At 35.5% G+C, this 22816-nt stretch overlaps 1 protein-coding gene across 5 annotated transcripts in view; it reads left to right on the top strand.

The window, feature by feature from the left end:
* CUNH11orf49 (chromosome unknown C11orf49 homolog) overlaps positions 1 to 22816 on the top strand; it is a 144565-nt gene that overhangs the window by 8489 nt on the left and 113260 nt on the right. For 4 of the 5 annotated variants that reach the window (XM_036220859.1, XM_036220856.1, XM_016146708.2 and 1 more), the window contains one exon: positions 20457 to 20559. In XM_036220859.1, the coding sequence (XP_036076752.1) occupies positions 20457 to 20559 (103 nt within the window). Of the gene's footprint in view, positions 1 to 17990; positions 18107 to 20456; positions 20560 to 22816 lie in introns of all 5 variants that reach the window. The other variant, XM_036220858.1, reaches the window with a different exon arrangement.

Raw genomic sequence — 22816 nt, forward strand, 5'->3', positions numbered from 1 at the left:
GCTTTCGGGCATCTAGACAAAACTTAAACGGTCCAATTTAGAGAAATGATAATTAACTTTATAAACAGTGAGCACATGAACTTAAACAACAAGCATGACCCCAATCCTTTTTGGAATGCGATACATTGAAAGATGGCTGTAGAGAAAACCCGAGCTTGACGCTCTTGAGTTATATGCAGTTCAGACTTGAGTCCATGGTCTAGTGTTACTCTCAAGCAAAATGTTCTAGGTAGTGGATAAAATACAGGCTGCCATGTGAGTAATCATTAAGCTCCTTGAGCTATAACATTTCACCTTTAAGAAAGGAAAAGGTAATATTGCCACCTACCTCACAGGAATGTTAGAAGATGGAAAAGATAAACATGTGGAGCCCTTTATAAGGAAGGTGTTTTGTAAATAGATAATACTATTATTATTCTCCTTGATCAAATTTCCCCAACAAATGGAGTTGATAAAACTACCACACAGGGGGTTGAGAGGGTGAATTAATTAATATATGTCAAATATTTTAAAGTAAACTATTTAATGAGACCTAAAATTGATCATCTTTCTTGATAGTCTATAAACCACCAGACTGATGTTTAGAAACACGATTGACTTATAAAATCTTACATATGTAGTGCAGTCAGTCTTTTGTCTTGTTTTCAAGGGTCAGCATGGTAGAGAATGGTGACTATATAGTTAGAAGAAAATAGATTAGGTCTTTAGAGAGAATGGCCCTGCCTTTTTCTCTTCAAGGTTATGCCTACAAATAGCTTTTGGAGTCTTGCTAATCTTTTTTTGCCATGTCTAGGCATAGGCACTGTTTTGACCTTTGCTCTTCCAGTAAATATTTGTTTTTGATCTTATATTTCTAAAGGAGAAACAAACTTAAGGAAAAGAAGTGGTTGATTTGTCTCACATTGTGAACTTTTCCTTATCATGTTTCCTAGTAGTTAAGAGAAAAATAACTATTGTTGAAGGTCCTGACATTGGTTGCCTACCCTGGAAAGTTTTTAAACTCAGCCAAGTAATAAAAATACCTTTAGAGGAGAAGGGATACCAGAAAATATTTTATGTTTATAAATTACAAAATTATCACTGACATCTCTTCCTTTTCTGTTGGTATTTTCATAGGATTTTAGGCAACAAAACGTGAGAAGACCTGTGAAGTAGGCACCAGGCTGATCCCCACTTTTCTGTGAGGAAATCAAGGTTTAGATTATATAACTTGCCCAAGATCACTAAGCTAGTAGATGTGGGGGTGAAGCTTGAATGAAGTTTATCTGACTCTAAAGCCTGTGTTAGCTGCTTCACTTTCTTTTAGGTCCTGTTATTTCTATAGGTTCTCTTTCCTATTCAGTTCAGTAAGGATGAAGTGTCAGAACTTAATACTTTAACAGAAATTTCTACAGAATATGTGATATATTCTCTAGATTCTTTGATATAATATCTAGAACATAATTTAACATTTTTTAAAAAATTATTTTATTTTTTTATTATTTATTATTATTTGCACCTATAGCACCTAGTCTTCCTAGGTGGTCTTCCATTCAAGTACTAACCGGGCCCAACCCTGCTTAGCTTCCAAGATCAGACATCAGGCTTGTTCATGGTAGTATGGCTGTAGAACATGGACCATGGCTCCACTGGGGCACGAACCCAGAACCCTTCTGCATGTAAAGTAGACCTGCTAACTGCAATACTATGGAACCACGTCCAATTTAACATTTTCTTTATGATGTGGTTTTATTTTTTAAAACATTTATTATGTTGTACTATAGATACATTATGACATATACTAATGATAATGGATGTCAGGAAATGGAATGAGCTGCTGTTATAACCCCCCACCCCCACCCACCAATGCAGTGGCTCATACAAGAGAGAACTTTATTTCTCTCTAACTTAACCTAAGTCCAGGATGTGGAAGGCAGGATCTGCTCTAGGGAGCTACCACAAAATTTCAGGCTAGCAGGGCAATCATGCCATTTGAAACACATGGTTTTTGAGGATGCCCCACTCGTAGTCATTTCCAGTCAGCAGAAAGGAAAAAGAGAGTGATTCTAGGGCAAACACCTTTTAAGCAAGTAAGGCAGTGATTACTTGTGCTCACATTTCATAATGAAATGAGAACTTAATAAGAGGCCCTTGCTAATTGCGGAGGAGCCTGGGAAACAAAGTCCAGAAGAAGGAAGGGATGATTAGCTGATGGAATACATTTTCAGAAGAGGCGGGAGGTAATTCTGGGATCAGAGGCAGAGACACAAGATTGTTTTGGAGGTGAGAGCCATATTTATCTATTAGGCATTGTAGGCATTGTGCCTAAACTGTAATCTCTTTTGAGATCTTCAAAAATATTTAAGGACGTGGTTCCATAGTGTAGTGGTTAGCACATCTGCTTTACATGCAGAATGTCCTGGGTTCATGTCCCACTGGAGCCACAGTCCATGCCACCCTGAACAAGTTCAATGTCTGATCTCAGAAGCTAAGCAGAGTTGGGCCTGGTTAGTACTTGGATGGGAGACCATCTAGGAAGACCAGGTGATATAGGCATAAAAAATAATAATAATAACAACAGTAATAATATTTGAGATCTAAAAAAATATGCTAACCCTAAAATATGGATATTTAATTATATGTCTCTAAAACATAATGTAATTCATTGTTATATTTATATTTATTGTTATATTTATATGGACAAACATTATATTTGAAAGCAATTTATAGGTAAGAGTTTTCTCAATTAGCAGAAATTCCCAAGTGAGAAATCAGGTCTTACAATGACGCTACAAGGATATTACTCAGCAATAAAAAGGAAGGAAATCCTGCTATTTGCAACAACACGGATGGACTGGGAGGGCATTATGCTAAGTGAATAAGTCAGACAGAGAAAGACAAGTACTATATGGATTCACTAATATGTAGAATCTAAAAATGAAACAAAACAACCTCCCCACCACACCCACAAAAATCAGACTCAAAGATGCAGAGAACAGATTGGTGGTTGTCAGAGATGGGGAGTTGGGGTATGTGAAATGGGTGAAAGTGGAAAAAGGTACAAACTTTCAGTTATACCATAAATCCTGGGGATGTACACTGTGGTAACTACAGTTAATAATATACTGTATTGTATATTTGAAAGTTGTTAACAGTAGATCTTAAAAGTTCTCATCACAAGAGAAAAATTTTTGTAACTTTGTGCGTGGTGATGGATGTTAACTAGACCAATGTAGTGATCATTTCTCAATATATACAAATATCAAATCATTATGTTGTATACCTGAAACTAATATAATATTATAGGTCAATTATATCTCAATAAAAAAGCAAACAATGAAAACCCCTGACTCTACAAAGAATAATTGTATTTTTTTAAATTAAGTTCATTGGAGTAACATTGGTTAATACAATTATATAATTTTCAGGTGTACATTATAATTTGACATCTACATATTCTATTGTGTGATTACCACCCAGGGTTTAGTTTCCTTCAGCTACCATATATTTGATCCCCTTTACCTACTTCACCCTCCCCCAGGAATAATTGTATTTGAACAACAGAAAAAGTAAGGATGGTGAATGACAGAGTTAAGCTTAGAAATGGAGCTGAAATTTGATGTTCTTTACATGACCATCTCTTCTTAGTCTTTGAAGTAAGAGTTAAGGTTATCTCTTTAGAGTTAGGGAAACAGAAGCAAAAGGTTTAGGAGAGCAAAGAAGTTTGTATTAGTTGCTGTGGGAAAGAAGATAGCTTGACAAGGCACAAGTACAAGATTTTATAGCAGCATTAAGACAGTTGTGATAAGGATACATAAATCTATTGAAAACAACAAAACTTAGTCATAAATGTGACTACATAAATTTATAAAAGAAAAAATATGAAAGTATTGCAAAGTAATAATTAGATGAAACAATTGAAAAACTATTTTAGGAAAGCAAGATGTCACAAATAATGAGTCAGGAGAGGGAAGATCCAAATAGCACAAAAATTGTTTGATGTTTATTTTTATTAACTACAGAATTTTATCAGTCAAATAGATCTGTAAGAATTTTAACAAGACACAGCAGTACCATACCCCACAAACTTCTCACTTCTAAGTCCTACTCCTTAAACTGCTTTCAATTTTTTTCACCATTTCTTTTGATATTTTGCTGCATATTTTTAACAACATACTTGAACCGCTCTTCTTGATTTTTCAGTTTTAGATAGATATTATCTAACGACTTCCTGTGATGGATTTAGTGCTTGTATGCCCCTAACTTCCCTCTCATCCTAGCCTCCTGATAAAATTATGATTTTTGGTTAAGTCAGTATTCAGTGTTTATTATGACTATGGAAATGGTATGTATACATTAGCTATGTAGTGTACTATGATTACATTTTCTCTTTTTGCTTAGTTTTTTTCTGGTTCCTGGAGTTAATAATTGCCTTGTCTTTTGTTTGGTTAGTTTTCTATAAATTTGTCTCTAATTTAAACTCTCCAACCAAAAGGTCGGTCTTCTCTCAGTTCATGTAAACACATTAGGTATTCCCTAAGTTTCAATTTATTTTTTCAAGATAACTCTCCTAGAGTACTCCTTCACTTAATTTATCCTCCTGCTTTAATTCAGCCCAGTTGCTCTCTAAATCGTTTATCTTTATCATGGGTATTACTTGTCTTTCAGCAGTTCTATTCCATATTTCCTGGAGCCTTTGTTTTTCTTTTTCCTTATACTTTTAAAAAAAATTAAATTACATCCTCCAGTAGTTTTCTGAGAAAGGATGCATGCAAAATAAAATTTGTAGGATCTTGTGTCTTTGAAAATGTCTTTATACTACTCTTACACTTGATCGATAGTTTGTGTAGGTATAAAATTCTATGTTGCAGATAGTTTTCCCTTAGAATTTTTAAGACATTTCTCCCTTATCTTTTAGCTTTCCATATTGCTCTTAAAAAATCCAATGCCATTCTCATTTATGATCTTTCACAAAGTAACCATTGGTGTGAATCTTCTTTCATTGTCTTGAGACCCTTTTGGTGTGGAAATTCATATCTTTTAGTTCTGAGAAGTTTTTTGGAATTACATGTTTGATATCTGTCTCTGGAATTGTTACTCAGACATTGGACCTTATGAATTCATGCTCTAATTTTTTTATCTTTCACTCGCTTTTACATATTTTTTTATTGTACTTTCTGTGAGTATCTTTAACCTTTCCAATTCTGTTGAATTCTTAAAATATCTACTACTGTATTTAAAATTTTTATTCATTTTTTTTTTGTCTTGAATTCATGAATAGAAGCTTTTACCTTGCCTTTTCGAGACTACTGTAGTATTTCTTTTCTTGTTTTGTTGTTCTCGTTGTTGTTTGCTTGTGTATATGTCTTCTCCATTTTTTCTTTTTCTTTGAATTTCTTTTTTTGTTTGTTATTTTTTATGTGTTTTTCATATAAGAAGCTTTCCTCAAGTTTTTGGAGCTTCTGGATATCTGTTCAAGTACTGAGCAGGGAAGGGTATTACAGGTGAGTATGTAGATTTTAATGTAATTATTCTGTTTTTAGTAGAGAAGCTCTTCCTTCATCTGTTCTTGGTGTTCCTAAATTCAGAGTCCTAATGATTCAGCCTCTTAATGGAAAATAAACCTTTAATGTTATATCTGGATGGAGGAAGGGTAGTAACTTTGCTACACAAAGTTGGGGAGAGAATCTAGAAATAATAACTGCTTCTTATTACAGACTTTTCACCTAACTATATTATCTCAGGCTGCCACAACAAAAGATCGCAGACTGTGTGACTCAAACAACAAAAATTATTTTCTCACAGCCCTGGAGGCTCAAGATCAAGGTCAAGCAGGGTTCAGTTTCTGGTGATGACTCTCTCCCTGGCTTGTAGACAGTTGCCTTCTTATTGTGTGCTCATATGCCTTTCTTGGTGTGTACATGTGTTGAGAGGGATCTCTTCTAATACCTCCTTCTTATAAGGACACTAATCCTACTGGATTAGGGCTCCCACCCTTCTGACTTCATTTAACCTTAATTATTTCTTTACTTGAAATACAGACTGTGGGTTACATTACATTAGCTTCAACACACGAATTTGGAGAGAGAAAAACATTGAGTCCATAATACCAACCTTCTGCTTTTACCTTTATTTATACCCATGCCTTCAGAGGTACTTGTACCTACAGTTTCTAAGTCTTTCTAGTATTATGTAAAAGGTGGGCTTGCTTTTTGTTTCCTAAATACAGACAATTTTTTAGCATCTTTTAGTCTACCATAATAGTTATTACTTGTTTGTCTAATTTCTATCTTCCAAAATTTTCTTAATAACCCTTATCTGCTATCTTCAATTCTTTGAGTCTCTATCTTCTTTTATTGAGATATAATTAACATACCATAAAATTTACCCTTTTAAAGTATACAATTCAGTGGTTTTTACACTGTTCACCACATTGTGCAACCACCAATTCCAAAACATTTTCATCATCCCAAAAAGGAAACCCATACCAATTAGCAGTCATTTCCACTTCTCCCTACACCCAACCCCTGGCAAGCACTAATCTATTCTCTGGACATTTCATATAAACAGTTCTTTCTGTCAACAAGGGAATTGATATACTGTAACATATTCGACAATGGAATATTATGCTGCAATAAGAATTAATGCACAACTACTCACAGCTACATGGATGAACCTTTCAGTGGAATAGCAATGCAGGGCTGGGATCAATTCACTGTTAAAGATCTGGACTGGAGGTCAGTTCACCTTTCCTTGATGAGTTGGATTATTTGAGCCATGTGAGTTTTCTCAGGAAAGATTTCTGCAGTCAATTACAGAAGTGTCTTATACTACCAACAGGTGAACTGGATAGAATCTTGCCCAGATTGTCCAAAGAGAAGTGGTCATTAGAGAGAAGTTCTACTTCTTTGCTACCTCTTACTTCATGTGCTGCCCTTCATTTGTTCATTTTCTTCTCAAGTGCAAAATGCAGGATCCGAGAAAGAAATGGTGCCGTCATCAATTCTAAAATTGAACAGAATGTTTCCTCAGTTAGTAAATGGAAAAATTAACTTTAAAATGTCTTTATATAAGTTCTGAAAAATACCAAGACGTTAATTTGTGGTCTACTTTGCAATCATGATATTTTTGTTTATATCAATTAATTAGTATTAATCATGGTCATTTTAAACTTTCTAAATTTCTCTAAGAATGTTCCTAATTCTCTAATTCAGTGGAAAATATTTGTACTCATGAGATTAAAGTTCAGGGTTTTGCCCTACCACTTACAAGTTGTGTGACCCTGAGCAATTTCCTCACTTGTAAAATGGAGATATTTTACTGACTCCCAGATTGGCGGCAAGATTCCATGAGATAATATATGTAAAAGTTTTTAGTAAACTGTTGTTCAAGTTATAAAAGTGATTAAGACATTACCCTGTTTACAACCATGATAAGCATTGAAGATAGGAATATCTCTCTCTAGATGCTAGGACAGTGTCTAGAAACACTTTATCCTATCGTAGTATGCACCTGTCTCCATGAATAGGCCAATGAGCATCCTGATTGGTACATTAGTTTGATCCTTTCATTTATACTATTGGGAAAATACATAGATGCTTTATGTTAACATTTAGTTTGCATATCACAGAAAAAAACAAAAACAAAAATAACATGGTTTTAAAAAGTTAGAAGATTATTTCTCTTTTGTGGATAAGAAGTCTGAAGAGAGGCATCCCACAGCTGGTATGGTATTTTCTAAGATGTAATCAGGGACTCAGGCTTCTTTTTCCTACAGTATCCTAACCATAGGGTCTTTACCTCATGACCCATGAGGACTGAAGGAGCTCTTTATTATCCCCCAGTGTAAATAAGAGACAGCTTTCAGTAGAATCAGTTCTATTTAAGTGCTTTCTAGAAGACCCAAATGATATCGTGGTTATATTTCGTAGGTTAATCACATGACTAAAGCCTAGCTGCAAGAGAAGCCTGAGAAATACGCTCTTTATGCCAGTAGTCATGAGCCCAGGTAAAAGTTGGAGTATATTTGTAAGGAGGAAGAGGTTGCTGGAGTTGACAACAGTCTTTGCAACAGCATTATGTAAATTTATGGATATTTGTTACAAACTACTCTCCCCTTCCCTCCTAACACACAAATGTGCATGTGCACACACGTACACCCCTTACATTTATATATGCACTGCCTATTTCATTTTGTTTCCTGGTTAAATTAGTCTACTTCAGTGATCCTGTGCCCAGGAATTCTTTACTGGAGTCAACTTTAGAAGAGTGACCAATTGTGGTCATTAAGCAAAAGGATCTGTGGTCTTTTTTTAAGTCAGCCAGTTGGCCAACAGTATGACTATGTGTGTGCTTAGCACTATGCTTGATACTGCAAAAGATACAGAAGGGGTATAATACAGACCTTTCCTCCTGTATTTGGTCTTTATGAATACAGAGCTATCATATTCTCAAATGCCCAAGAAAGGAATCCAGAAATCATCCTAAATTCCTTCTCATTCTTTACCTCTCATTCCCAGCCAATTACCAACCTCCATTGATTCTCCCTCTTTTGTTTTGATCCGTCATTCCCATTGCTACTTCCCTAGTGCAGGCCTTTATTATCTCTCACCTGGACTATTTCATTAACTGCTTTACTTATATCTGTACCTCTAATCTTTCTTTCTCCAGTCCTTCCACAGTGCTACTAGAATGATCTTTCAGAAATAGTAATTTAATTGTCGCTCTCTTGCTCAAAATCCTTCACTGGTTTCCTAAAATCTATTATCCTTGTAAGAGTCTTTATGATGATGACCTTGTCCAGCCTTATCTCCTAGCAATACTGAACTATTTGTAGCTTTCCAGATTTACTATGCTTTTCACATCTTTACGCTTCTGCATGTGCTGATATGTCTGTATTGAATATCCTTCCTCCACTTGTGTACTTGGCAAATTCTTTCACATTGTTTCTCAACTTAATTGATTCTCCTTCTTTAAAATTCTTTCTCCAAGGCAGTCATAGGCACTCTTTCTCTTCACACTTTTTATACACCTCCTTTATAACAATTACCATACTGTATTGTGATTGTTATTTTGTACATCTGCTTCTTTAGTAGATGGCAAGCTCTCGAAGGACAAGGATGATGCTTAGATATGAAGTAATTATTAAACAATGAAAGGAATGTCTTCGATTGTAATTTAGTTGAGGATACCAGCAGATGAAATAAGTGGAATGCTTTAAGTTAGTGTGCAATCAAGTGCTATGTAATAGATAATAGGAGTTCAGGAAAAGAGGAGATCACTGGAGACTGGCGGAATTAGGGAAGCAACCGAAGAGAAGGTATCTCTATAGGGACCACATATCTCCATAGGGAGGCTATCTCTCCTTAGGGAGATGCAAAGTGGTTTGAGCAAGGAGAACTAAATTCTAGGCACATATTTTTATACTCAGCTATATTTGTCTAAAGAAGTATTTATAATATCAAAGCAAAATACTACATTAAAATTGGAAAAATATAGTATTGAGTAAGCAAAAATGGAAGGAAAACCCTAAAAAATACAAGAGGTATACTGACTTAGTTTCGAACTTTCTTTTCTATAAATGTCTTTAGTTCCTTTTACTTTAGCTTTTTCTCATCTCTGAGGAAATCAAAGTTTCATTGTATAAGTGCTTTATTAATACTATTTTATCACTTATAAGAATTCACATTGTATCAACCTGCAATGTTTTAAAAATGTGTAAACATACACAGTATCAATACATGCTTTTATATGTATACACACATATATATAAATATATGCTTTGTCCAGGTAACACATTCACACTTTCAAAAAATATGTAGGAAGGTGTACCTGGAGAGGAATTGTTCCCATCCCGTCCCATTTTACCCCTTTTTCCCCTTCTTCCTGTGTTCTGTTGACAATTGCTTATATTTTATTCAACCAGCTCTTTTAAGTCCATATGATATGATTATGTTTTGATTCATCAAGTTTCCAGTACTGTTGAGCTTTGTCATTTTTTTCCTTGAAATAACCTCCTTCTTTACTTTTTCTAGAATACCCTCTTTTTCTGCCTTTTATCTACCTCCTCAGGTTGTCTCCAAATTAAGGGCTCAACATAATCCGGTAATCTGATTATCAATACTTAGATTATCTTCCAGTCAACCTTTATGGTAAAGAAAATTAACTTTATTATACTTATTATCTCTTATATCGCTTATTATACTTATTACTTATATCACATATCACTTTTATTGTAGGACAAAAAAAATTATTTAAAATTGTTCCTGGATTATGATTGGCCCCAGAGACTTGAATGGACTCTCAATAGGATAAAAGAAGCCTGGATAATATCATTTGACTATTTCATTTTAAAAATTATGTCCACTCAGGGAGTATGAAAAAATATTTGAAAATAATTTTGTTGTTGCCATGATTTATTTTGCTTGCTTTGTTAAAAGAAGAACTTTGGCAATGAGGTTATAGATAAAATTATGGAAAATTTGAGGGCTTCTTTTGAGCAAGCCCAAGAACTTTCCATCACTGATTAAGAGGGAAAAGAATGAGGAAAGACTTCAGTTTCTTTATCTGTAAAATGAAGGGAGTTGAATGATATGATAAAGAGCTGCTCCTTGAGCTTTTGTAATTGAGGAGCACTGGTGAGGATAGTAATGAAGTGACTGGCTACTGGTACAACCAAGAGAGGCCAGTGGGACAGTCTGTGGGAGCACGTAAGTGAATTCAAGTCCTGTCGAAGAGGAAGAGTGTGTTCAATGGAAATTGAGAAGGACAAGGAATTTTCATTTCAGGGGACTCGATAGGTCCCCATTGTGAAAGAAAACTGACCAGGTACTCCTGGAAAGAGAGAAATGGGAGTTTTGGGTTTTGAGGTTTTTTTCGTTTTTTAACATATAGGCTATGAACTCTCAGGGAAGCTATAGATGAACCTAGGAGGTTCTTGAATGCTCTAAAATTATACACAACGTATTAAATTATATCCACTTTTCTGTGAGAAAGCATCTGTAGCTTTAATTAGATTCTTATCATGACCTAACTAAAAGACCACTCACTCTTAAAAATGAATGGTAAAGACTCCAGATGATTAAAATGGAGAAAGAGTGACACTTTAATGGTCCTTCAGTGGGTTGTGGTCATTGTGATGTTTTCAGAGTAAGCTAGGTTTCAGTCACAAAAGACACAAAAGTAAGTGGTGAGAACAGTGTGTAGAATGGAGAGGAAGCTTAATAGGGACCTTATTAACTTCCCAAGGTCACGCAACTAATAATGGCAAGCCAGGATTCAAAACCGATGGTTTTATTATTAGCCCTGTGTGACCTTGGGCAAGTTAATAAGCTCCCTAAGCCTCAATTTCCTCAGCTGTAAAATGGGGATAATAAGTACTGCAAATGGTAGTCGTGAAGATTACATGAGATAATGCAGATTGAGCACTCAGTACAGTGCTTGGCACATAGTAGGTATTAGGTAAATACCTCTCCCCTCACTAGGTTTTAAATTTTCTATATTTAAGGCCCTTATTTTTTATTTCGCTTTTGAAAAACTGGCCCTCAGTAAGTCCACCTTCTGAAAACTACTCGGTGATGCTCACACTCAAGATCATATCTTATTAAGTGGTTAGTTTAGAGGTTCTTTCCTATTCAGATTTGTAAGCTGAGTGTACAATAATCACACGTGGGACTTGTTGCCTGGCAGCACGTGTCCTTGAGTGGTAGTACATGGCTTGCATTGTAATGTCATCAGTGCAGGGGCCAGCTGGCTGGACATGTACTGCCACATGAGCTTGGGACTCCATTCCTCAACAAAACAGCAGCCAGCGTTAGGGTTAACAGAAAATGACAAACCAGGCATGGATGAGGGAGGCGCCAGTAGAGCAGCGGGATGTCCTTTGATTTGCTTCTGTTATTTGCATGTCTTTCTTGTGATGTCTGTGAAATGTTCAGAATGACAAAGTTTTTAAAAGACCTGCTGACTCCGCCTGAAAAATGTGAAAAACCTCCCGTTTAGAGACCTATTATGTCCAGCTAGCCTGCATTTTCTATATCTTTTTTCTTCATTTTTTATTAATGCAAACATTTGCATGAAGACAGAACCTTTGTTTCTTAAAGAGTTCATCTGCTCCTGCTGCTTACTGGCCCTGCTATGCAAGAACACAACAGAACCTTTGTTACACTTTCAGCAAAGCTGTTTATGAACGGTGGCTTACTGAGGACTGCTTCCTGTGCTGTGTGCTTCCATTTTGTCTAAGATGAGAAAAAGAAAATAGTTCTTGGAAGTGAAAAGAATTTGGACTTTCTTTTATTCAAGTCCTGGATGTTGAAATGACAAGTAGCCCCCAAATTTGTGAGGAACTGGTAATTGCATTGAGTGTATTTTTTTACTTTACCTTGAACATAATGAGGCTCTTAGTAATAATGGAAGGGACAAGTGCTTTCTCATTGGAATAGGGAGAAGGAACAGTAAAAAGGCAACAGAAAGAGGAGTTGAGAACAGGACAAAAGTGGCTTCCTGTAAGAACGCTAATATTGTAACAGAATGTATTTTGGTACTTAGCGTTTCCCACCTGGGAGGCACAGTCCTAAAATGGTTGAGTTGAATAAAGAATAGCATTGCTGTGTATAAATAGTAATCCAGTTTATGTATTCATTTAGTAAATATTTGAATGATGGCTATGTGAGAGACCCTGAATGGTCCTGAGTGTTAAGGGGAGGAAAAGACAAACAAGTCAATGTACCTATCTGTCTTTAAGGACTAGGACAGAAATAACTCTACATAACAGAAATAACTATCTTAAGATAGAAATGTAACAGAAATAACTCTATATCAAGGTAGAAAATACCATGGGAAATATTAAAATAGGTGTTTAGGGAGTCCAGGAAAAGGAAGATTGCCTCTGACTGGGAGAGAATTAGGGAACGCTTCATGAAGAAGGTGGCATTTAAGTTGAGCATGGCAGGAAAGGTGGGCTTGGGCATTGCAATATTCCTAAGAATGATGACCCAAAAATGATGTTGGTCTGGTAAAAATAGAGTTCGAAGTATATTTTTATAGGGTACTTTGGTGTTTTACACCATTAATTTAGATGGTATGTTCAGTGTTGAGATGAGTTTTCTACGTAAACTAAACTAGGGCCTCTATATCAAGCCTATGCTGGTCTAATCATTCACCCCATATGACTTTCGTGCCCTTTGGCCTAGGCTTTTGGGGCGTCTATAAATATCTACACTAGCATTCTTTACTTTCATAACTAAAATAGAAACTCAAAGGGATTATTGAGCATTATTGCAGCCATATCCTATAAGTAGGGTGTAGACATAATTCTGAGTGGGGATTTGAAAACTCGCACTTGAAAAAGAATCCCCACCTTTATACAGAGCCCAGGAGGGGATCAGGAATTCAAAGCCCATGAATTTCAACAGCCTTAAATTAGGACTCTTTTGTATCTTTCCGCCATTTGATTAAATGAGATCCTATTACTGTTACGTGAGTTACTGTGACAACTAATTTTTATGAAATAGTTTGAATATAAAACGTCGAGTAATTGATGTTATTGCATTAGTACTTTGTTTCAGTAATATCACTAATCCATATATTCATAGTTACATTGCATATTATCAAATATAATTGCTGATAATCTATAAATGCACGATTTTCCCCAACTGCTACAACTGTTGATGATTATATAACACAATTTTTACCCTGTAACTTCCCTCCCTGACATGACATAATGATTGGTACATGATTTATTCCATGTTTGTCAATTTATAGTTGTTGTTTTTTTTTAACCTGTGCTGCTTTGGGGAAAATAGTTTTGTGAATGTTTATGGAGTCAACTTGATAACTGTACTGCTCTACAAGTCACTATTTTTGCAAAGCTAACGTCATGACAATTATTACTTGGGTTCTTCATGTATCCCATGGATTGTAACTGTGGGAAACTTAAGTACTACCTTAGATTTCTCTGACATTCAGGCTATACAGTTTGTTATGGTCAGCTAGCTGAGTGCTTTAAGTTTGGAGCTCTGTGAAAGCCTCCTTAAAAAATACAAGACTCCAACCTACCAATTCTGTATTATGAGATTTAGGCTCGACATACTGGAGCAGTAGAATTTAAGCACTTAGCCTTAATTGACATCCCCAAAATATCAAATATCACTAGTTTTAGGAAGGAGAAGGGAAGAGGGAAGGATTAATAGTTGTCTAGAGACTGTTTGAATGTCAAAACACTCAGCTTTGCACAGCTGTTAACTTGTACAATACCCTTATTGGTTGGGAGAAGTGAACTTTAACTTTTCATTCCCTACTTTACATAAAGATCTTTAGTCACCTCTAGTGTTCTGGTTGTCACAGGTGATGTTAACACATGTGTAATGCTTTGTCCTTAGCTTGTCTCTTAGTATTTAAGTTTGACTAGCTGTATAGCAACACTTTGGTGGTTTGGATGCCTAAGTGCAATTTATTAGTTTTGTCTGTTTTATAATTAACTATTAATGTAAAAGGTCTTTCCTTAATTTTTAAACTTGTTCTTAGAAAATTCCATCTGATACATGTCATACTGTATAGCACTTTAAGAGCTGCAGTATAGTGCTGTGTAAACCAAAGGCCTGCATTCAAATCCTGTCTCTGTTGCTGACCAGCCCTTTAGGCGAATTACACATTTGAGTCTTCCTTTATTTAACTATAAAATGGAGATAAAATAAAAGTACCCATTTCATAGGATTGTCGTGAGGATTAAATAAGTGAATACCAATAAAATGCTTAGAATGCTATTAGTGGGAATTGGGATTGGTTTTTAGCTTTTTCTTTATTGTTTGACTCTTTAAAAATAATTACATGTTTCCTTAGAGATAAAATTTTTTTTTAAATTTAAAGATCATGCCAATACTTCAACTGTCTGATTTACTAATTTAAGCTGCTTTTCTATGTTAACAATGGAGAGCTGAAATTTCTAGATAATAATGTTAAATGGGATACATTGTAGGTTTTTAGATCTTTCTTGTTTTTGAGAGGTAGTGGGAGGGCACGAGCTTTGAATCAAATCTAAGTTTGAATCCCAGCCCAGCCACCGATCAGATTCCTTAACCTCTCTGAGCTTCAAAAAACATCTGTTACCTACCTCATTGGGTTATATAAGGATTATATGTGCTAGTTTTTCTCATTTCCCCATATGCTTTGGTCAAAGGAAATTGGTCTAGTGTGGTCTAAGATCAAAGTTAGTTGTATATGGGAGATAAAATATTTCTTCAGAACATACTGTATCTCTAGATCAGGACATACCAGTAAAGGTAGAGTGTGTAAATAATTAATTTTAGAGGTCTATTAACTTTTTAAACCATTGAGCTATCGATTTGTACTTCACAAGATCAAATACTATATCATATTAGTGATTTATAAATGATATTGAACTTGAAGCTTCTTAACAGTTTACATGACAGGTCATTGATTAACAGCATTACTTTTCTTATCTCAGAGGACGGTCTTGATATAATTCAACATTTATTTGTGCCAACTGGCATCTGAATCTCAGAGACGTCAAAAACCAAACTGTGTCTCAGAAGGACTCTGGCAAAGGAGAAAAAAGTCATATTTAAAGTTGAATACATGTATATACTCCGCTTTTCTCTTACACTGCTATTGCTCTTGTATATGTCAATATCACATATAGTAATTCATGTGAATATTTTTCAGTAAGACTTGTTTTTTCTAGAATAGAGACTGTATACTAAATAATAATAATAATAATAATAATAATAATAATAAGTGTTCTAACTAATGTTGTAGGTGGAAATTCTAGTCCCCTCAAGCAAAAATTTCCAAATGGGACCCCTTATCATTTAATTACAAAGTAAACAGCTAATACTTTGATGGTATTTATGCTTTGGAAGGGAATTAAAAGGAATCGTTTTGGACTTTCCCCATATAAACTAGAGCCTCCTGAGTAGCAGTTAATAAGTGAATGCTTCCCACAAGTTTAAAGGCTATAGGTAAAATGAGTATATGATTGTGTACTATTATTATCTGTGTAGGGTTTTATATAGCCCAGGAAATTTTGGAGATAATGTTTAAACATCCTTGGCTGGATGAACAGAACTTTAAATAAGTGAGTAAGGGGTTATAGTAGGCTGGTCTCGGTGTCCATGAGTGTTAAAACCCTATTGTCTTGTGAGTTTTATAGTGTCTGAGAGGGTACATAGTATCAATTATAATAATAACAATAATAAAAATAGCTAATATTTATTACACACTTACTATGTGCCAAGTACTATGCTAAGATTATTACATGAATTCTTTTTTAATCCTCAGTACAACTGTAGGTGGTAGGTACTATGCCCCAGTTTTATAGAAAAGGGCAGAGAGATTAGGTGACTTGCTTAAAGTCTCACAGTTGATATTTCCAGAGCTAGAAATCAAATCCAGGTCATCTTGATTGCAGCTTACATTTTTAGCCATTGCAATAAATTGCTACATCATTTTAACCTGTAGAATCAGTATGTAGCAATAATAATACAATCATTAATATGTTACCTCTATACACATGTAATGTTTTCTTAAGAAGTTGTTTATTATTAGACATATCATTCTTAGTATCATACCCATTTTATAGCAGGAATGTCTGTGATATGAGATTAAGTGATCAGTAAGAGATGATTCAACAGAACCAAGAAGTTTCTGATCTACAATTGCCTTCACTTGAGAAGATCATGTAAAGATCATACAGTGTTTACTAATATTTCACTTAGATTTTTTCAGTGACTCATGTTTAAGTTATAAGTGCTTATCTCAGACAGCGATGCTATTGAGCAAGACATGGATGCTTGGGCTTTAGTATGAATTTCAGAACAACAGTCTCATTGGGACCTGTTACAAAACATACTTAATCCTGGTCTTGTGGAAATTGAAGCAAAGCAGAAGAGAAAAACCAATCTGAAATGTTTTTCCTTTTCTAAGAGGGCAGCCAAGGTGCCCAGATATCTTTGCCCTCCAGGGGTGCAGGTGTGCAGTTTTTATTCTTTAATCATTCACATAAATGATTATTCCTTTGCATTTAAAAAAATAATATAAAGCGACACTCTCCGTGTTTTATTGCCAGGCAAGAGCTTTGAACTTCTGTCCTATTGAAGTTTGATAAACTACAAGGGTTTTCCAGGGTTGGGTGGTGCACATAACCACAGAGGGAACATTGGACTGATAAGAGCTGCAGGTGAAGGAAGCTGCCAGAGAGCAGCAATTAGAGCTCTTCGCGCTGGCTTGTGTGAAATTCTCCACAGGGAGGAACCTTTTTCTGCTTCTGTTGGCTCTTCTTAGCTTTTTCCCTTCTCTCACAGATGAAAAGAGCACCGGGCTTTCTGTTTCCACTTTGCGAACTAGGGATGAGTGGGGTGAATACTTTGGGTGGTTCTTTGTAAAAAACTTTGAAATTTGAGGGCAAGTTCTAACTTCATACAAATGCTGATTGGCATGCATACCTGTGCAGGTGGGGACAGAACCCTCCTCCCCCAAACTGTGGATTCGCGTAGACACAAATGGACCACATCTCTCAGGTAGTTTTACTATCAACATCCACGCTTGCCTTTGTGCTGTGTGTAAGAAAAATAAAGGTCATATTTACTTCCAAAACTGATGAGGCAGTATGGTACAGTGTTAAGAGCATGGATTCCTGGTATGAGATAAACTTTGGTTTGAATCTTGGCTTGTTTTACCAGATGTGTGATCTTGAGCAAGTTTCTTTAGATTTATAAATCTCAGTTGTAAAATGGAAGTAATCAAAATACCTACCATAGAATTATTGTGAAAACAAATAAAATAATGCATGTGAAACAGCACGGTGTCTGGCACATTGTTGTTCAGTAAGTTGCACAAGTGGTCAAAATCATTATTATATGTAATATTAAACTCTAAAAATCTAATTGGTAGATGAATATATTAAATAGGTATAATCCTTTATTTGTCTTTCTTTTCTTCACCCCCACCCCCTTTTTTTTAGTCTGTTTTCAAGAAAATTCCTCTTTTCTTTCTAGGAGGACAAAAGTACCTTGATTTTAATTGCTCTGAAAACATTTCTCCCTTGAAGGGCCTGCATATTGACTTTTAGTCCTCGAAGCTAAGGAGGAGAAATAGCAGGATTTGTTTCTAGGTATGGTAGAGCTCTTTCATTTCTACCATTAAAAAAAAAAAAATCCCATATTAGCCTTAAGTAGATCTAAGTCATAAAAGCCAATGTAGCCCAAATAAGAAATCTTTTTCTTTTTTTTTTTTTCTCTTATAAGATCAGGATAAGTGGGTGGAAGAAGGGAAAGAGAATACAGAGGTGAAAATATAGCTGGTATTAGTTTAGTTTGGCTGTTTTTCCTTCCAATTTAATACATACTTAATTATAAAACAACCAATACCAAAAATGGCAGGTATTATCTCACAGCTTCACTCAATTTGGCCATTGCTTAGAGAAATAGTTTTCCAGTTGGAAGAGCTATTGATGAAACACTGATTTTGTCTTCACACCTTTTGGGGCCTGGGAGGCTGGGGAATGTTTGCAGTGATTGATGGTTGTTAGCTTTGGGAAGCACTCAATAGAATACGTAATGGAATGTAAACATCTCATTCATCTGGACTTTAGGCTGGTGCAAATGTGGTGGAACCTTAGGTCACCATAGTCAAATGAAGACTCTTGAGCAAGGCTTGGGTAGATAAACTTATTTGCTTTATACGTTTCACTGGACCACCAGGACTTCAGGAATAGTATTTGGAAACACTCATTTTTATTAATTTTAGGTAATTTTTATTAATTAAAGGTATTTTCTCCATAATTTCTTGAGGGATAAAACTGTGAAAGAGACAAATATTCATCTTGGCAATAACTTCATGGAACTGCTTTTTGTCAAGATCTTCATCATTTTAGGGTTTTTTTTTTCTCACTCTCCAAAAGAAAGTTGTGGTTTTTTTGTTCTTTTTAAAATTGTTTTTGGATGGTAAATGGAAACACTAAATTGGACGTTTCTATGTGAAGTGTGCCAAGATACATTGTCATACCTAAAGATAAAATTCAGTCAGAAGGAACAAGCATTTGTTGAGCGCTGGCTATGGTGTATGTTGTTTATTTCAGTAACCCTTTGAGGTAGGCTTTTAAGAAAACATATTATCAAGTAAGCTGGGTACTGTGGTGTTTTACATGCATTACCTTACTTAATTCTTATAACCCTATAATGTAGGTACATATAATATTATTATTACAAACAGTAAATATATTATTATTCACATTTTATAATAAGGCAATAGGCTTGGAGAGTAATTTGCTCAGGGTCACACAGCCAGGAATTGGTAGAGCTGAAAATGGGATTCAGGTCTCTCTGAATTCCAAAACTCAAGTTCTTAACCAGTGATTATTAAATTTTAGGGTACAGAAGCACCACCATGGGTACTTTTATTTTTTTTAGGCAAGGCAACCCTTGGTTGACCTCACAAATTGCAAGGACCTTGTCAGTTTACAATCCCTTATTTTTTTATTTTTTGCACCTACAGCACCTGGTGGTCTCCCATCCAAGTACTAACCAGGCCCGACCCTGCTTAGTTTCCAAGATCAGATGGGATCGGGTTTGTTCAGGGTAGCATGGCCATAGACACCATGGGTACTTTTAAAGATTACTGGGCTCTAGTTAGAAATTTGTCATTAAGTCTGGGATGGTGCCAGATTATAAACAAGATTATTTAATAAGAAAGATATCTTAGGTGATTTAGATCAACAAATTGATTGACTATATTTTGAGAAAGAGTTAAATTCTATCTCTTTCCATACTGGATAAAGAAGAAAAGAGGTACAGATTAAATAACTATCTAAGATTAAGTTACCAAAGACAGAGCTATGATTCAAACCCAGTTCTACCTAATTCTGCTACTCACATTCTTTCTTATAAACCCATGATTAATTCACACATTTACCAGTCACAACAAATGCAGAAAACAATGATTTCTGATAATCAAGCTACACAGATTTCATGGCCTTATTATTTTTCAAGGTTAATAACTTATAACACTAATACTGAAATTTTCATGGTCCTTAAACTTTTCAGTGACTTTTTTTTAATTAAAGAGTTTTTTTATTTGCAGCCAGATCATTTATGCTTTACACATGGAATCACTCTTTTCTGGGATAAGTTTCTGAGACCTGCAGAAGCGGAAGAGGGTGGAAGAAAAGAACTTCAGGCATAGTTGCTTAACGGTGCTCATCTTCAGCTCACCCTCATCACTGAAATGAAGAGTGAAGGGTTGATGTTAATACTGACAGCCAATCAGATGGCAGTAGGTCACATTCTACATCATCTTCCATTGTGCCCTTTGGAAATAAAACTCCGTTAGGGCCAGCAAGTTTAGTTAGCCTGTCCTAGTCCACTTCCGAGGGCAGAGCCAACACCTTGATTGACTTTTATTTTATTTTTTTGTCTGTCTCTCACTTTTTTTTTTTTTTTTTCTCTCTCTCTCTTTTTTTGCAGCTCAGCGACATGTCCTCACGTACATGGAGGATGCAGTGTGCCAGCTGCTAGAGAATAAGGAAGATATTAGCCAATATGGCATTGCGAGGTTCTTCACTGAATAGTAAGTATGTAAATGTTTTGCCAATAGGGTGAACCCAGAGGAGGCAGTTGAGAGCAGGCAAGGTACATGAAGAATAGAGCAGGACAATGCTGACTGTGTAGTGGCAGTGAATGCTTAGTTTTGGTAGTTTGGTCCAGGGCTGCCTAAGCATGTTTTGGAACATGCCATTGGAGCAGCTAGTTTTGTCTAGTAATAAGTCTCATGAGTGGTCATGATTACAGAAATTCAACAACCGCTTGTTCGATCTATGAGATCTGTTTCTGTAGGTCCCTCTTATAATTTTTAACTTTCTATATTATTCAAAATAGTCACTCTGATTTCCTTTGATGAGTATACCTTTAGCCTGTGTTTTTCATGGCCGGTTCTTTTTCATTTAAATGTTTAGGATGATGTTTCTCTGCAGTTTTCATTCTGTAGCATCCAGTATCAACCACTTGTGATTTAAGAGTATTTCTAGAGGCAGGACATCTTCATAGGTTATATCTTTCAAGGGTTATACTTCTTCGTAAAGCGTGCTTGGGGTGTGTCAAAGTCAAAATGCTTACTACTTTTTTAACATCATGGAACTGTTTTTAGGCTGAATCAGATAATCACTTTAAAACACGTTGGCCTTCATGAAAGGATTTGCTAAAGAAATACAAAGCATTATTTTTATTACCGACATGCCATTACATATTTATATAATCATTTGGATTCTCTTTCCTTTTGTTCTAGTTTATTAGGAGCATTCTAAGAATGGATGAGTAACCTCTTACAGGCTTTTGTTTAAGGTAAATCATGAACTCAAGTCCATCCTCCTTGAAAACAGATTTTGTTTCTTTCCGTTCTCCAGAGGTTCCTTGGAGATCAGACAGCTGTTCTAATGGCCTAAACTTGGGTCGCTCTTAATGGAATTCTCTATTCCCCTTAACTCTTCTGCTGAGCTATAGGGCTTGCAAATAAAATATAGATTTTTATGGATTGGAATTTCAAGTTTCTGGGAAAAATAGAGAAGGAGAGCTTGTTCCTTCTTCCAGTGTTCTATTAGAACACTGATGAAGTAGAGAAAGGAATCCTACTTGTTCTCATGGTGTGGGCTGAAGCAAATAAGGTGGGCAGAGAATAAAGACAGATTGAATAGCCTTGCTTGCTTTTACAGAACTGACAAGCTTAGGGGTTAAGTTTCTAGGCCATTTAATCTGTACCAACACTCTTGAGTCTTCTTGCCAAGTGAAATATGATTCTTCAGGGACAATGTTTCTTCCTGGCTCTTTTCGTTTTACTTCCTACCTCCCTACACCCATCTCCTTTATAAGTCTTTTCCCTATTCCATTGGCTCCTTGAAGGTAGGATTCATTTCTTCTTCATCTTTGTATTCCCGGTGCCTGGCACAATGCTTAGTAAATAATAGATGTTAGGTAAATGTTTGTTGAATCTACAGCTATATCTATATTTTAAATTATTGCAGTACTATACTGTTATGCTCAACCTTGTTGATAATAAAGAATATCTTTTGTTCTCTTTTTAGTTGACCTTTTTTGATAAAGCTTTATATTCTGCCATTTAAGAAGCTACCTGCCATGTATGTAGCACTCAAAAACGAACCCCACTGGTCTGTGTAACTGATACTGAACTCTAGAGAGTCAGTGGTAAGGCTCATAACTGTTTCAGAATGCCTTTGACTATAGCTTTTATCTACCTGATGAAAAAAACTTAAAATTTTCCACAGCCTTGATAGAAATCTAGTTGCCAAGTGATCTGTTTCTTGTTCTCAGGAAACTAAAAAGTATGCAATATATGTGAATGGCACATAACTAACCCTTCTATAACTCTAAGATACCATGTTGGCCTGAGGCAAGTTATTTTGAGAAGTGAACTAGCATCGAAGCTCTAAAACCCTTAAAAAAAAAAAAAGGACTTGAAAGATGTGGATGTATGATAGAATGGGAAGCAGTATTTTGTAGATAAGACCTGAATAGCAGGAGCCACTGATTTTACTTTGACTGTGAATTTTATTTCTCTAGTGAAAACCCTTCTTTCTCAGGCCTCCATTTTATATTGATTGATAGAAACGATGAAGTAAAAAGCACTGCCCCAAGAAGAAGAGATTCTTACTCTTATAAGTCCTCCCTCTGTAATCTTGAGCAAATTTCTGGGCTTCAATTACCTTACTATGAAATGGGTATAATAAAGTCTTACATGATGATGATAACAATGTAATTATATTTTATAATAAACTTTTAAAATTAAACTCATACTATCTCAGCCACTATAGTTC

The sequence above is a fragment of the Rousettus aegyptiacus genome, unplaced genomic scaffold (assembly GCF_014176215.1).
Source record: "Rousettus aegyptiacus isolate mRouAeg1 unplaced genomic scaffold, mRouAeg1.p scaffold_m13_p_5, whole genome shotgun sequence".
NCBI classification, from domain to species: Eukaryota; Metazoa; Chordata; class Mammalia; order Chiroptera; family Pteropodidae; genus Rousettus; species Rousettus aegyptiacus.